The 15,403-nt window shown below is 35.3% G+C and overlaps 1 protein-coding gene across 1 annotated transcript in view; it reads right to left on the bottom strand.

Annotated features, from left to right (window-relative positions):
* rab40c (RAB40c, member RAS oncogene family) overlaps positions 1-14,626 on the bottom strand; it is a 34,524-nt gene extending 19,898 nt beyond the window's left edge. Inside the window, exons 1-2 of the mRNA XM_073841284.1 lie at positions 14,215-14,626; positions 13,438-13,803 (exon numbers count right to left, since the gene is read on the bottom strand). Of these exons, the coding sequence (XP_073697385.1) occupies positions 13,438-13,579 (142 nt within the window). The 5' untranslated portion in view covers positions 13,580-13,803; positions 14,215-14,626. The remainder of the gene's footprint in view (positions 1-13,437; positions 13,804-14,214) is intronic.
* Between the last annotated feature and the right edge of the window lie 777 nt (positions 14,627-15,403).

The following is a 15,403-nucleotide window of genomic DNA, read 5'->3' as shown; positions in this document are numbered from 1 at the left end:
ACTCGAAAAGCTTCAGCCGTCAGCATGATTGCATTTGGTGTACTACCCTAATTTAATTCTCAGCCAATTCTTCCTTTCATTAGAAGGCACTAGAGCTGAAATGACCATCTTGATAGTGACTGTGCACATTCAGTGGAAAGCTTGACAGCTGCAAGCAATCTGCTGTTAGTTAATGCTATCATAGCTGAAATGTGACCAGGACGCTACCCATAAGGCGATTATCTTGATCTACATTTATCATTCATAAAACGAAAAAATGAACAGTACAGGCTTCATCGACTGAATGCAATATCTGCATTTTCGAGCGCTTCACAGCAGGTCAGCATTCAAACCTGTTTTGCATTTTAATAGACAGCTCTGTCTCTAACAAAGGCTTGCTGCGTCTCTTTTCACACAGGCCGGTGTCTGTAATATTCACCATGCCAAAAGCGCTCGTCTCAGTGGATCATCTTTTTGCACACTTGAGAAATCTGATTATATGTAATGCTGACAACACGGACATGGACTTGTCCCCAACGTGGAGTTGTCGGGGAGAGTTTATTCATCATAATGAGAGTGGTTTTGGCCATTGCTTCCTCTGGTACATCAGTTCAAAAAAGGAAATCAACTTTGTTCCTCTCTGATTAGAGGCAAAAAACAAAGTCGCACCCTTCTGTAGACTATTCCACTTTGATATCTGCTGTTTACTTCCTCCAAAGACATAAAACAGGGGACACAGCAGAGTATCTAGGGAAGAAATCTAATTGCAGTATTTCTCATAAAAACAGATTGCAAATTAACGTGGTTAAAATATTTTTAAGTAAATTAAACTTACAAAGTATTACTGTTGTAATTTTCACTGTAAAATAAAAATAAAAAAAATCAGCATTTTAAGAAAAAAACAATACAACAACTGTAAAATTACAATAGTACTATTTACGAATGCTTAATTTATTGATAAATATATACTATACTGTTTACTATAAAATAGTAATTATAAACAAAATTACTTTTATTATTATTACTAAAATTAAATGAATAGGAAACATTACTACCAGGGTACGTACAGATAGTGTAAAAAAAAAAAAAAGGACTTCAATCAGAGATCTCACTTATCAAACAGTGTCTTGTTCAAATTCTAAATTCTAAAGATAAATAAATAAAAATAAAAATGGCAAAAATAAAGTGAAGTATCACTACTAAAGTACAAAGTACACTACACTTTAACTATAGTAAAACCACAGTTAACCTTCTTAAGGGATTTGTTTCTTTTTCCTTTGTTTTGATTTTACAACTGTACTGCCTTAATAACAAAATCCTGATTTGAAACAAATGATTCGTCATACGCACTCCTAAGTCCCTAACTGAATCAAATGATTCGCAAACCCATACTGAAAACCCGATCTGAATAATGATTTGCAAACCATCATTTCAGATCAGGGCTCGGAGCGTATTCGATTCACAAAGTGATTCACAAAACCGTTACAATCTAAATAGAATAATTAGAAATACACGCTCCGAAATCCCGATCTGAATCAAATGATTCGTCATACGCACTCCTAAGTCCCTAACTGAATCAAATGAGTCGCAAACCCATACTGAAATCCCGATCTGAATAATGATTTGCAAACCATCATTTCAGATCAGGCCTCGGAGCGTATTCGATTCACAAAACCGTTACAATCTAAATAGAATAATTAGAAATACACGCTCCGAAATCCCGATCTGAATCAAATGATTCATGATATGCAAAGTTCTGACCCAAGTAAAATGATTTGCGAACCTGCTCTTAAGTTTTGATCTAAATCAAATGATTGCAATATGCATTTTAAAGTCCCTTTCTGAAACATATGATTTGTGATATCTGATTGGAGCGCTTTGAAACAGTTACTCATTTTGTGCCGCAATGGTTTAACTGACTCGGAGTTTCAACCAACACATCATGCTTTGTAAAATCAGTACAAGTAATGTCAATTCAAAAATGAATGGCTTTTAATTTTTTCTGTTTTTTTGCTAGTAAATCATTTGAAATGAATGATCGAAGTCACAAGCTGAATTAACTGGAGCGGTTAAATGACTCACTCAATTGAACTGGTTCACCTGTTTCTCTTTTCGCATCTTCAAGCCATGTTTACATGGTACTGTCAGTACTACTACTGGCATAGCTTGCTATTTTTTTTTTTTTTTTATATTAAGAGAATGAGGCGAAAAAGGTATGTTTTTTGAATTGCATGAATTTGTGTGAAAAGATTAAAAAACTCTTGAAAAAATTAAACATTTAATTGAAAACATTTTTATTTCACTTTAAGCACCTTTTACGAAACCCTGTACTACTGTAAACTGTCACTGTAAAACACGAAAAAAGTGTATTTAAAAAAAATTTAATACACTGATTTTAATTTTTTTGTTGACAGCAGTTGGTCAAGTCACAATTTCAGTTTTATTTAAATGAATTGTGCAGCATTACAGCATGAAATAAACTAACATTAATAGAAACAAACTAAAATGACTATATACTGCTCTTCTGTTTTTTTCTGTTACAGAATAACTGCAAAATTACAATAGTAGAATGTATGGCTGTCTTAATTGCCTTATTTTTATATAAAGCAGGTAAAGAGGCAGTTTTCAGTTTTTTACTAATTCGATTAATCATCCCTGCAGCAGAGGCTTTAAATAGAGAAAAGAAAGGAGAAAGAAAGGACGGGCATCTTTTTTAAGATACTTCGTAAAGCTTTGATGACTCTGAAACAGAACATGTCTGAAGGAGCGTCTCCTCTCACGCTCAGCTAGACAGGCAGCGTAAGATCTCCTGACAGGCGAATGTCGGCTGCTTCAAAGCCCATAGACTTCAGTCCTCCATTATTAAACATCTAAAAGAGAACGTAACAAGGGAAAATGGCTCGCACTTAAAAGAACCACTGGGGCTGATTTCCTGCTGCTTTCCATCCTGCAAAAGCTTTGCTCTTAAGCAGGGCAGCGGCAGCGCATCAAGCCAAAGGCGCATCGCACTTCCTTCCTCTAGCATCCCTCCTCCTTCGTTCTGGGTAATTGTATGGGCAGATGGCTCGGCTACGCGGCCTGACAAGGGCAGTACGGTGTAATTATCATCTCAGGTTCCAGCTTGGGCCGCAGGCCAAGACTTCCCAGCCACGCTGAGCAAAGACAGCCTGAAGCGGGTAGTTTTGAAGAAGAGGCTGAAAGTGAAAGATCCAGCAGGACACCTGAGAGGGATCAAGTGGACAGTGACATGTCTGGGCATGTTTAATTTGATTTAAATAGCCTATTATTAATGGACAGAGGAAACAAAAAATGTTTTCAATTGGAGAATGTAGCAACGTTGGATTTTTTTCATAGCAGGAGCATGATGTCTTTGTGTCTCATTGTTGGGTTTAATGTTGTAATATTGAGATGCTGTGAATTGCAATGTGCCCATCTACGCTGAGGAGCTAGAACAGGGCGCGTCTGAGTTTGAGAGTGATTTCGAAGCACATGAGAGCAATGAAACAAACATGCCTGAGGCTGAGAAAGGTAGAAAAGCTGGTTTCACTGAGACCCTGCATTTCAACAGGAGCTTGTGTGTGTGTGTTTAAACAGCACACAACATGAATCTGGCTTCTATATCTGATCACCACCTCTTTATCCTTCATCAGAAGGAGAAGAACTGCAGATACTCGCTTTCCACAAAAAAAATTAAACAATGAGAGCAGTGTCATAATGAAGTCTTTTTGAGGGCTTAAAGGTTTAGCTTAAAATAACACATACAGAATAACTCTGAGGTTTAGCTGCATGGCTGATTTCATGCCTCATTTTGGTTTAACTAATGGAAACTATGACTATAATGGGGGAAGTCTATAGCAGTGGATTTGCACCAGGACTAAATATTTTCAAACTGGACTGGTCAACTAACTGGTCTTAAAGGGACAGTTCAACCAGAAATTAAAATTCTCTCATCGTTTATTCTTTCTCTTAATAAAACGTATTAATATTTTAGAACAGAAAAACCAAATTGAACCTCGAGATGCATTTTTAAAAGTTGCAGTCTTAAAAAACATTGTAGCGATGCATTAAATGGGATAAATTCAAAAATGCTAATTACTTAGAGGGTCTTACAAAGTGACAAACATCTAAAGTACACTTACAACATACTAAATAAAGCACAGCCACTGAAGATACCATGACCCATCTTTAAAAGAGAAATTTATTTCCAAAATGAAAATTTCCTGATAATGTAATCACCCCCATGTCATCCAAGATGTTTAAGAGTTAGTTCACCCCAAAATTTGAATTAGCCTATTATTTACTCACCCTTCAGGCCTCCTAGGTCAATATGACTTCCTTCTTCAAGACAAATCCAATCAGAGTTATATTAAAAATGTGCAATGTCGACGTCATACGCTATCCGTCCAGAGCTGCTTCGGTGTAAGACTGTTAGCGCAAGCTAGATTAAAGTGATTATTACATTTTCAATATGGATATTTTTAAAAGAAATTAAGGTTTTTGAGGAAAACATTCCAGGAATTTCTCCAAATTTTCTTCAAATTGCAGTTTCAATGCAGCTTCAAATGGCTCTACACGATCCCAGCTGAGGAATAAGGGTCTTATCTAACGAAATGATTGATCATGTTCTAAAAAAAAAATACAAATTGATATATGTGACCCTGGACCACAAAACCAGTCTTAAGTCGCTGGGGTATATTTGTAGCAATAGCCAAAAATACATTGCATGGGTCAACATTTTTGATTTTTCTTTTATGCCAAAAATCATTAAGAAATTAAGTAAAGTTCATGTTCCATGAAGATTTTTTGTAAAATTCCTACTGTAAACATATCAAAATGTAATTTTTGATTTGTAATATGCATTGTTAAGAACCTAATTTGGACAACTTTAAAGGTGATTTTCTCAGTCTTTGATTTTTTTGCATCCTCAGATTTCTGATTTCAAATAGATGTATCTCAGCCAAATATTGTCCTATCCTAACAAACCATACGTCAATAGAAAGCTTATTTATTGAGCTTTCATATGATGTATAAATCTCAGTTTTGTCAAATTTAACCTTATGACTGGTTTTGTGGTCCAGGGTCACATATTTTTTAACCACAAACACTTGTCTTGCACTAGCTCGACCTCACGCATTGCGTAATGATGTACGCGTGACGTAGGCGGAAGTGGCCTTTACAAAGCCAAAATGGCCTTTACAAAAAAACCTACCTCAACTTTATGAGCGGAAAGTACACAAACTACTGCAAAACAAACATTTGTGACTAAAAGAATATAAATTTGTATTTTTTTAAGAAAATGAAAGAACATTTCGCTAGATAACACCCTTATTCCTCGGCTGGGATTGTGCAGAGCCCTTTACACCTAAAATTTTAACCTTCAACCCTTTGATCCTCATTGAAATCCACTATGTGGAGAAAAATCCTGGAATGTTTTCCTCAAAAACCTTAATTTCTTTTCGACTGAAGAACAGAGACATGAACATCTCGAATGACATAGGAGTGAGTAAATCATCAGGAAATGTTCATTCTGGAAGTGAACTAATCCTTTTATACTGGACACCAAATGGCAACCGAAAACCAAAAATGATTAGCCTATGAACAACAAAAGTGCAATATTATACTAAACAATCAACATGACATTAGCTGAAATGGAAAAATGCAAATTCTGGTTTCTAATTGTCTTGTTGTTGAGCTTTCATAGTCCTGGCAGAAATAATTAACCAAAGCAAAGAGGATATGGGAAAGTATAGACATCTCCTCCTTTATAAAGCTCAACACGCTCATTTGTTATGCAATTTTAACAATACACAAATATATAGTTTGGTGCATTTTACATTTATTTTACTTGCATTTAAAATTGCTGTTTCCTCACTGTCCATGACCCAGTCAGAACAGAATAAACAAGTAAGGAAAGGAAAAGTACTGTCTAAAAGGAAAACACTCTCTGGTTGAGTTCAGACATGTGCCAAATCTGTCTGTCGATCACTAGCAGCCAAAGATGTGTGCATCTGCAACTTTAGACTCTAAATATTTACAGAAGTCCACTCAAAGCCAGTGCAAAGGCAAATCAATCAGAGTAAACACCAAAGACCCAATTTATATGAATACAGACTGCACAATCTAAAACAGCATAAGACAGCTCATCAAGGCTTCTCTGAACTCAAGAAAACAAAAATGAAATCTGTAATCTAGCTTAAAGCTCTTCACAGAGGACCCGAGACCCGAGGACCCGGGACCCGACCCGGGACCCGTACGGGTTCGGGTCTATATTTTAAATGGTTAGCCGGGTCCGGGTCGGGTCCAAATATATTACTTCGGGTCCCGGGTATGTTTAACTTGTGTGTAATACCCGAGTCGATCGGAGAACATCGCACCTTCCAGTGTCAGTCACCACTTTGCACATGTTTTGTAACTTGCATCTTGTAAAATTATGATAAGAAAAGTGTGAGAAGGAAATAAAAAAAAGAAGAAGATTAAATAAATAAATAAAAACGCATGTCGCGTGACCGCAGCAGCGAGAAGCAGAGCGCAGGAGGAGTTAACGTATATGGACGGTCGGTGATCATGGATTCCTTCATGAGTGATGTGAAATAAAAAGCCTTGCACATTTATTTATTTCACATGAGCAACAAAATATGAAATCGAAAATGAACAGTCACATTAATGTTGTCTGTGATGTTTACACTGCATTAAAATAACGCGCATGAAATGTTTCTATGGCAACCAGAGCTGGCGACTTTTACCAAAGACCAGAGCCATAGAGAAACTCTGCCAAAGACTATAGAATACCCTTAAGGCCTTAAAGGTACTTTGCTTTTACTCTGCCATAGTACACATAGCATTCTTTCTTACGTTTATAATAATATGGAAGAACCATCTTGTTATATTTTATTTTTTTGGTCAGTCTCGGCTCAGAGAGCACAGTGATAATAGAAAATATGGTGGAAAAAATACACTCTTTTCAGAATAAGCTATTTACGCTATCAAGCTGTCTCGTGCTATACGTGCGAATTCCTCCTTTAAGTTTCATAAGATGACCACTAGGTGGAGCTCTAAACATATGTTTTGTATTGCTTTATCTTACTGAAGAAGATACTGTTATTGAAGATGCACGCAGTAAAGTTTACCGCATTCATTGTTCTGTGCCTTTTTGGAAAAAAATGTTTAATTATAATAATATTAATTAATAATAAATTAACTAATAAATAAAACAATTGCGCCGAGTCTTTATTACAATCTGCAAAAGTATCGTTATTGTAGTTCAAAAGGGTAAACACAACGGTCGAAGTTGACTTAGAGAGAAAAAAGTATTGCATTGGTCATTCGTCACCGACCGTGACCGCGAGTAGCCTGCCCTAAAGTAACTATTAAAGCTGGAATAGTGGATTAAAAAGGGTCTTTCTGTCGGCAAGAGAGAAGAACAGCCTAACATGTACTGAAGGAGGTCTGTATGCAACGCTACTAACAGTAGTTTACGCCAAAAAAGTTTTTTTTTTCCTTCGCAACTTATTTATAGTTAATAGCAGTTTGCTGTGCAATATGTGCCGTTCGGGTACAGTCGGGTCTGTGTCTTCCCAGCCGAGTTCGGGTCCAACTAGTACATTTAAGGTATATTTCGGGTCTTCACGGGTTCGGGTCCCACTTTAAAATAAAATACGGGTCCGGGTCGGTTCCGTCCAGGACATTTACGGGTCTCTTCGGGTTCGGGTACGAATTTTTGGACCCGTGAAGACCTCTAATCTAGCTGATGCATTTATCTAAAGCAAGTTACAGTACACTTATAGGGACAGTCCCCCTGAGGCAAACTGGGGTTAAATGCTTTGTTTGAACCCATGACCTTTCGGGTTGCCAATCTAGATCCTAACCAACCACATGTCCTCCTAAAAAAAAAAAAAAAAATCTAAAAGCAGTTTTATATATTGAGATGAAGTTTAAAACAAAAAAGGAAGCTTTTATATCCATCATGGTTTATTATTCCACCAAGCACACTGCCAATTCCTCTACAGACCCTATGTATAATTCATTAAAAAATGCCAAACCATCTGAGCACATCAAGACGGCATCTCCCTCAGGGAAATATATATGCCTGAAGCGTAATTCACCATTGCTGAATTCACGGACAGCTCGTGGAGCCATCTGTGTTGATTTTGAGTGGTTGTACAAGGCAACTCGTTTGAAGCTGGACCAGCAAGCTCCCCTAGGAGATCTCAGAGAGGAACCATCACTGTGAGATCTCTCACACCCATAAAACACACACTGCTCTCTCTAATAGCTTCAACCAACAAGACAAACAGCAGCCTATATGTATGTAAAGGGACAGAACAAGAGCACACATGAGGCTCATTTGGATATGAAAGGCATATCGGTCTATAATTGGTCTATCACCTCACTGGCTTCAGCCTAATGACAGAGCGCGGATGATCTCATTACAGCAAATGGAAAGCTGTGAAATAAATCAAATCAAAAGAGCTTCTGCTTAACCGGTCTTGACGGTGTACTGTACTGACCTGTTCAATGAAAACAGACATATAAACACACTTCACACTTCTTAGTAGGGCTGGGCGATAAAACGATAACGATATATATCGCGATAGACAAGAGATCGATATCAATAAAAAATGTGTTCGATAAAACGTTCGATATTTTGTATTCTTCGTCGGCCCGCCCAGCCCCCCTTTAACGTTCAGTTCATAGCGCCAGATCACAATAGAAGTTAAGGTTATCTTTCCTACAAAACGGGTCCTTGTTGTTGTATTAAACAAACTAAATAGCCTTATGTTATTAATCTTATTTACACGACGGCATGTCATTTCTGTCTAGACATGATCGCGCGTTTACAATGTCTCCTCACAGACGGGATCGCGGACTCCATTCATAAAAACGGACTTTACTATAGGGGGAATGCCGCGGAATTCGTCGATTTTTGGACCAATAAATCAACAGTTGGTCTGTTAATTAATTCAGATCGCGATACGGACTATGGACTAGTGTCTGTGAAAACTGAAATGCAAAAAGACCGTTTCAATAAGAATCCTGCATGTTCCGTTTGCCTCTATGTGTATGAATGGAGGAGACGCGTTTTATTTTCACTACACGCATACTGCACACGTGACGCTCCCGCTAATTTTTGGCCTTTGCATCTCACATGAACAGACAAACTCCAATAAATACATCTCCAAAGCTGCTGTGAGTGTCACTTTTTGTCAATTTTACCGTTTCATTAGTGAAACTAGCATCATTCATACTGTATTACACACTGAAACTTCACGGCAACCTGTCAAAATAAAAGTACGGTTTAACATGTAACAGAACAATATTAGTCTTGTATTACTTATACAGTATAATGTAGGTGTTTATATGTTCACATTTAAATAATTTACATAAAACAATATATATGATAAATTAAAATAAAGAGTCACCACTTAATTGTTGAAAAAATACTATTATTATTAAACCTTTTTTTAACTGAATATAATTTTTCTTCTATGTATTAATTTTAACAGTAAAGCTCCGTTTATTTTTATTTTTAAAAATAAATCAGTGATTTTGCTTTCATTTGATTATCAGAAAAATTAAAACAAGAATTTCTGAAAAAAAAAAAAAGATTGTAAGGCCCTATTGTTCAAAATGTTGAAAGTTTTGGACTTATTTTTTTCACTTAAATAAATATTTTTGTTATTACACAAAGTATAGGCTAAAGTACCGGGAAAGAAGTAATGTTGGCTACTGGCAACCAGCAATCTGTGCAGAAATAAATATTATCAGCCAAGTACTTTGCAACAACCTCTGACGTGTGGTCAAGCCGTACTTCTGGGCCATACATTAGCTTGACCATTCACTTCATCGACAATGAATGGGGTTTGAATTGAGGATTAAGAGATAATTAAGTGCATATTGTGACTTTAGACTTATGTTTACATTTTAATTATTTGTGTTTTCCATGGTTGTTGACATTTCTGTCTTAATAACTGAGGGGATTATGATCAGAGGCGGGTTAAGTTTAAAATAAAAATGCTTGAGTGTAATATATTTTTCTCCTGGTCCTTATTTTAAATGGGTCATAAAAATATCAATAATTATCGATATCGACCGATATGAAACACTGATATCGTGATATAGTTTTCAGCCATATCGCCCAGCCCTACTTCTTAGTTATATTTACTTTGTGTGTTTTGCATTTTGAGGGAGATCTCTGCACTGGAACACCGAAAACATCTTAGAAGTCAATCAATATTGATGATTGTATGACCAATACTAATACTTTTTTATTGATAGTGTCTTATAACTACAGGGAGACTGATAATGGATTTGACCTATATTAATTTCCCACAATTAGTTAAAATGCTACTTAAAAAAAAAAGCCAAAATTGGAAAGAAGCCAAACAAAGAACCTAACTCTTTAAATATGCAATTTATTTTCCAGCAGTAAAGGGTATCAGTTGTTGGCATTTATCAGTCATAAAAAACAATATGGGTTAATCCAATTATTATATTTAAGTGTCTATTACGTGAAATGTGGAACTAATTTGAATAATTGTTGTACTACTTTTGACAAATGAGGCAATAATAATTAGTTCAAATAAAGTATCAAATTGTTTTACTCTTACTTTTGACACAGTAACTTACTGTTTGTTATACTACAACAGTCATATGCGTAATATGCATAATACATATTTAATTATAGGGCTGTGACAAAAGATTTTGGTAATCGAGTCATCAGTTGATAACTGACGAATAATCGAGTAATCGGACAGTTATATATTTTTTGTTGTTGTAAAAAAAAATTTGACCTAAGAGCCTTTAAAATGACTTAAAATACATATATAATAGTAATGAGGCAATAATAATTGGTTCAAGTAAAGAATCAAATTGTTTTACTCCTTTACTGATCGTTATACTACAACAATTAAATGCGTAATACATATTTAATTATAGGGCTGTCACTAACAATTATTTTGGTAATCAAGTCATCAGTCGATAACTCTAACGATTAATCGAGTAATTATATATTTGTTGTTGCTGTAAAAAAAATAGACCCTAGTAAACAACAGCCTTTAAAAATTACTTAAAATACATATATAATAGCAATGAGGCAATAATTAGTTCAAACAAAGTATCAAATTGTTTTACTCCTACTTTTGACGCAATAATTTACTGATCTTTATACTACAACAATTATACTATAAATAAATATTCAATTTTAGGGCTGTCACTAACGATTATTTTGGTAATTGAGTCATCTGTCAATTAATCGAGTAAGTGGATAATTATAATTCTTTTTTTGTAGTAATAAAAGTAGACCTAAGTGAACAATAGCCTGTAAAATTACTTAAAATACAAATAAAATGGCACTCAGCCAATAATAATAAGTTCAAATAAAGTATCAAAAGCAAGTAATCATATGGTTTTATGGAATAAAACTGTTAAAATACATAATGTATTATAAACAACAGAGCTAAAGTACATTAAACATTATAAGAAAGGACTGCAGAGAGGTCCAACGGCCTGATGATTGTTTTTACACTTTACTGCAGATCTAACACTTGTTTAATATTAACTAAACAACATTTAATTCAAATGTCCACTTAATCTTTAATATTTGGCCATTTCTTTATGACAGAGTGGCTATAGCCACTGTAATTTCTTGAATAAGTGGACCTCAAAACAGGTAAATTCAGAGCGAGGGTTTAAATTTTTATTTTGAAATTGCAATGAACAGTTAGCATGAGAAAAATACTAATGTATTCTCATGTTTGCGCATGTTTTTAAATGATTTACCATACAAATCTGATGAAATGGCGCACGTTGCGTTCCTTGATGAACGTTATAATAAACCCAAACTCACATAATATGCAGAGATGGAGTTTAAGACGCTCCACACGCGTTTTAAATTTTTACTGTTTGTGCGGTGCAGCATTTACTGTGAACGCAGTCGCATGCAAATACATAAATCGCATATATTTATATATTGTATCGCAGCATTTGTAAATTTTCACAAGAACATTTTGCTTTATTATGATTTTTAAATGGGTTTAATATATGTGACCCTGGACCACAAAACCAGTCTTAAGTCGCTGGGGTATATTTGTAGCAATAGCCAAAAATACATTGCATGGGTCAAAATTATTGATTTTTCTTTTATGCCAAAAATCATTAGGAAATTAAGTAAAGATCATGTTCCATGAAGATTTTTTGTAAAATTCCTACTGTAAATGTATCAAAATGTAATTTTTTATTAGTAATATGCATTGTTAAGAACCTAATTTGGACAACTTTAAAGGTGATTTTCTCAGCATTTTGATTTTTTTGCACCCTCAGATTCCAGATTTTCAAATAGATGTATCTCGGCCAAATATTGTCCTATCCTAACAAACCATGCATCAATAGAAAGCTTATTTACTGAGCTTTCATATTATATATACATCTCAGTTTTGTAAAATTTAACCTTATGACTGGTTTTGTGGTCCAGGGTCACATATCATGCAGCCTTTGAAAACAGTCTAATATTGTAATATTATGAATTCTCATCAGCGGATCCCACCACTTCTAATATTTTTCCGGTTACTCGACTTGGGCAAAATGCTTTTAAAGGAGTAGTTCACTTTCAGAACAAAAATGTACAGATAATGTACTCACCCCCTTCTCATCCAAGATGTTCATGTCTTTCTTTCTTCAGTCGTAAAGAAATTATGTTTTTTGAGGAAAACATTTCAGGATTTCTCTCCATATAATGGACTTCTACAGTGCCCCCGAGTTTCAACTTCCAAACTGCAGTTTGGAAGTTCAAACCTGGGGGCACCGTAGAAGTCCACTATATGGAGAGAAATCCTGAAGAAAGAAAGACATGAACATCTTGGATGGCAAGGGGGTGAGTACATTATCTGTAAATTTTTGTTCTAAAAGTGAACTACTCCTTTAAGTTTTTTTTTTTAAATCAAGTACTTGAATTTAATTGAGGAATTGTGACAGCCCTATTTAAATATTAATAATATTGTATTTATTTGATATTAGTTGATTTGCCATTTAGAGAGTAGTAATTCAGTAGCCATCATTGCTTGAAAATGAATAGCTAGTAATTAAAAAGTACAAGGTGCCAATTATTTGTGGACCAATTTAACTAAAATTGGTGAAAAATCTCTTCTAACAAACAAAGTGTGTGTCACAACCACTGAGCAGAAAACTTGTAGGCCTAGCTAACAATCTAAATAGGCAAAAGTGAACATTACACAATCCTGCAGGAGATAACCAGAATAATAAACTATTATTAGCCGCGTTTCCACCTCCTGTAAGCCACTGACAGGCACCCACAGAATGACTCACCATAATCAAAAGAATAGTTGGCAAACCAGTTAAAAACACAATTATATGAATGGCTCATATAACGTGAGATTATTCTGGCTGAAGGACGTGTTACTTGCGTTCTGCGTGAAGATGTGTGGGAAGTATTGACTAACTCACCGCTGCTGTAGGCATATGGGGACTCAGCAGATCCGTCTTGAAGGCTGTCCAGGATCTCTCCTTTCCCAACGTCGCTGTCGCCCACCAGAAGGAACTTGAGCAGGTAGTCGTAGCTCTTCACAGGGCTGCCCTGGGTGCCCATGATTGCTCACATTAGAGCCAGAGCAAAGAATAGGAGACAACTGTGTGTGTCCCTCTCTGATGCCAAAGATGGACCCTGATGGACCCTGGGGGTCTTGGAGTCTCTTGTGTCAGGTCTATCTTTGACAGGGTGTAAGGCCAAATCCGCAGACAGACCCAATCAAACCATTCCCCACCCTTCCAGTCCAGATCCAGAAGTGTTCAGTCTTTAAAACGTCTTCCAGTCTTGAAATAATAATGTACAAATGTTTCAACTGAACAGCTAGATAGTTTACATTTCTTCACACAAGCTCAAATCACCGTTAACGATGCAAAATGGAAAAACAATCTGAACATTTACCAATAAACATATTTCATATGATCAAGTTATTGCTGTAACAGAGCTATCGAGCTAATGCATTGTTAGCATGCGCCTGCCAAGCTGTCAACACAAAGAAATAATCTCATTACAATTTTATCTAGTAACCCCCTGCACAGTTATGACAATATTACTAATATGAATGTATGTTTGCTATCGTAAAACGAATTAAAACTCACTAGCCGTTGTTCTTCAGATGGACTAACACAGCATCGGCTAACGCTATTAGCTATGAGCATAGCGAGTCAAAAACAGGCGCATACACATTGGTTTCATACCGTAATTCTCTAGTCCAGCATAAACGCCTCACAGTTACGATATATTCCTGTTGAAATGTGAGAAAGAAACGTTAGCCTGACAAAATGAAGAAGGATTTCCACAGTGGCGCTTCAGTTAGCTTGAGCAGGCGATGCTAGCGCGTCTGGCAGAAATCATGGCTCCTTTTCTGTTTTCCTCTGAATAACAAAGATTGGTGTAAATTGTAACGTTAGCTGCTCGTCTCGGGATCTGTGCGCGTTACCAGGCGGTTGTGGGGCGAGGCGCGGATGTTGCGGGATTAAACGATAATCCGAGTCGCTGGATATTATTGCTTGTGCTGTAAATACTCTCGGATATCCAAATATGTCCCATGTTCTCTCGCACAAGAGAGATCACACACACTGTCACGCTGAGCTTTCACCTCTGCGTAGTCTGCTGCGCTCTGACTGACTGTAGCTCCCCCCTACACACGCACACACGCGCGCGCGCACACACACAAGATGCGTCTACAAACCTGGAGAGGTGTCTACCTAGACAACAGTTTTGGCCATCAAAGTACTGTAGTTATTTTTTACGTACATCGATATCTATACATTAGGTACAATAAAAGCACAAACAGAGACAAAATACATACATATAAATAAATAAATAAATAAAATAAGGTGACTATGCTAATAAAGTATTTAATATAAAGCACAATTAAAGTATTGTAAACTATTTTAAAAGAATAATTAGAATATTTATATAAACGTAATATAAACTAATAAATAAAGTGTAATATAAGTATAAATAAAATATTGTGATATAAATTAATATAGATAATGTTAATAATTTAATATAAAAATCTAATTCAAATATATTATTCCAAAATTGACATTAATAAATATAAATAAATAAAGTATAATATAAGTATTGTTAAAATATTGTGATATAAATTAAGAAATAAATTAATATAAATAAATAAACAGATTAATATAAATTAATATAGATAGATAGACCATGTTAATAATTTAATATAAAGTATTTTAAAAAAGCATAATTAAAATATTTTTAATCAATATTTATTAAAAAAAATATTAATATATTTATATAAAAGTAATATAAACTAATGAATAAATAAAGTATAATATAAGTAGTGATATATTTAACTTTATTAGATCATATATAATTTCCTCCAAACAATTTGTCCTCATAAGGGTATTTATTTAT

The sequence above is a fragment of the Garra rufa genome, chromosome 1, assembly GCF_049309525.1.
Source record: "Garra rufa chromosome 1, GarRuf1.0, whole genome shotgun sequence".
Lineage (NCBI taxonomy): Eukaryota > Metazoa > Chordata > Actinopteri > Cypriniformes > Cyprinidae > Garra > Garra rufa.
Note: the sequence above shows the minus strand (reverse complement) of the source record. Positions and strands in the feature narration are given on the sequence as shown.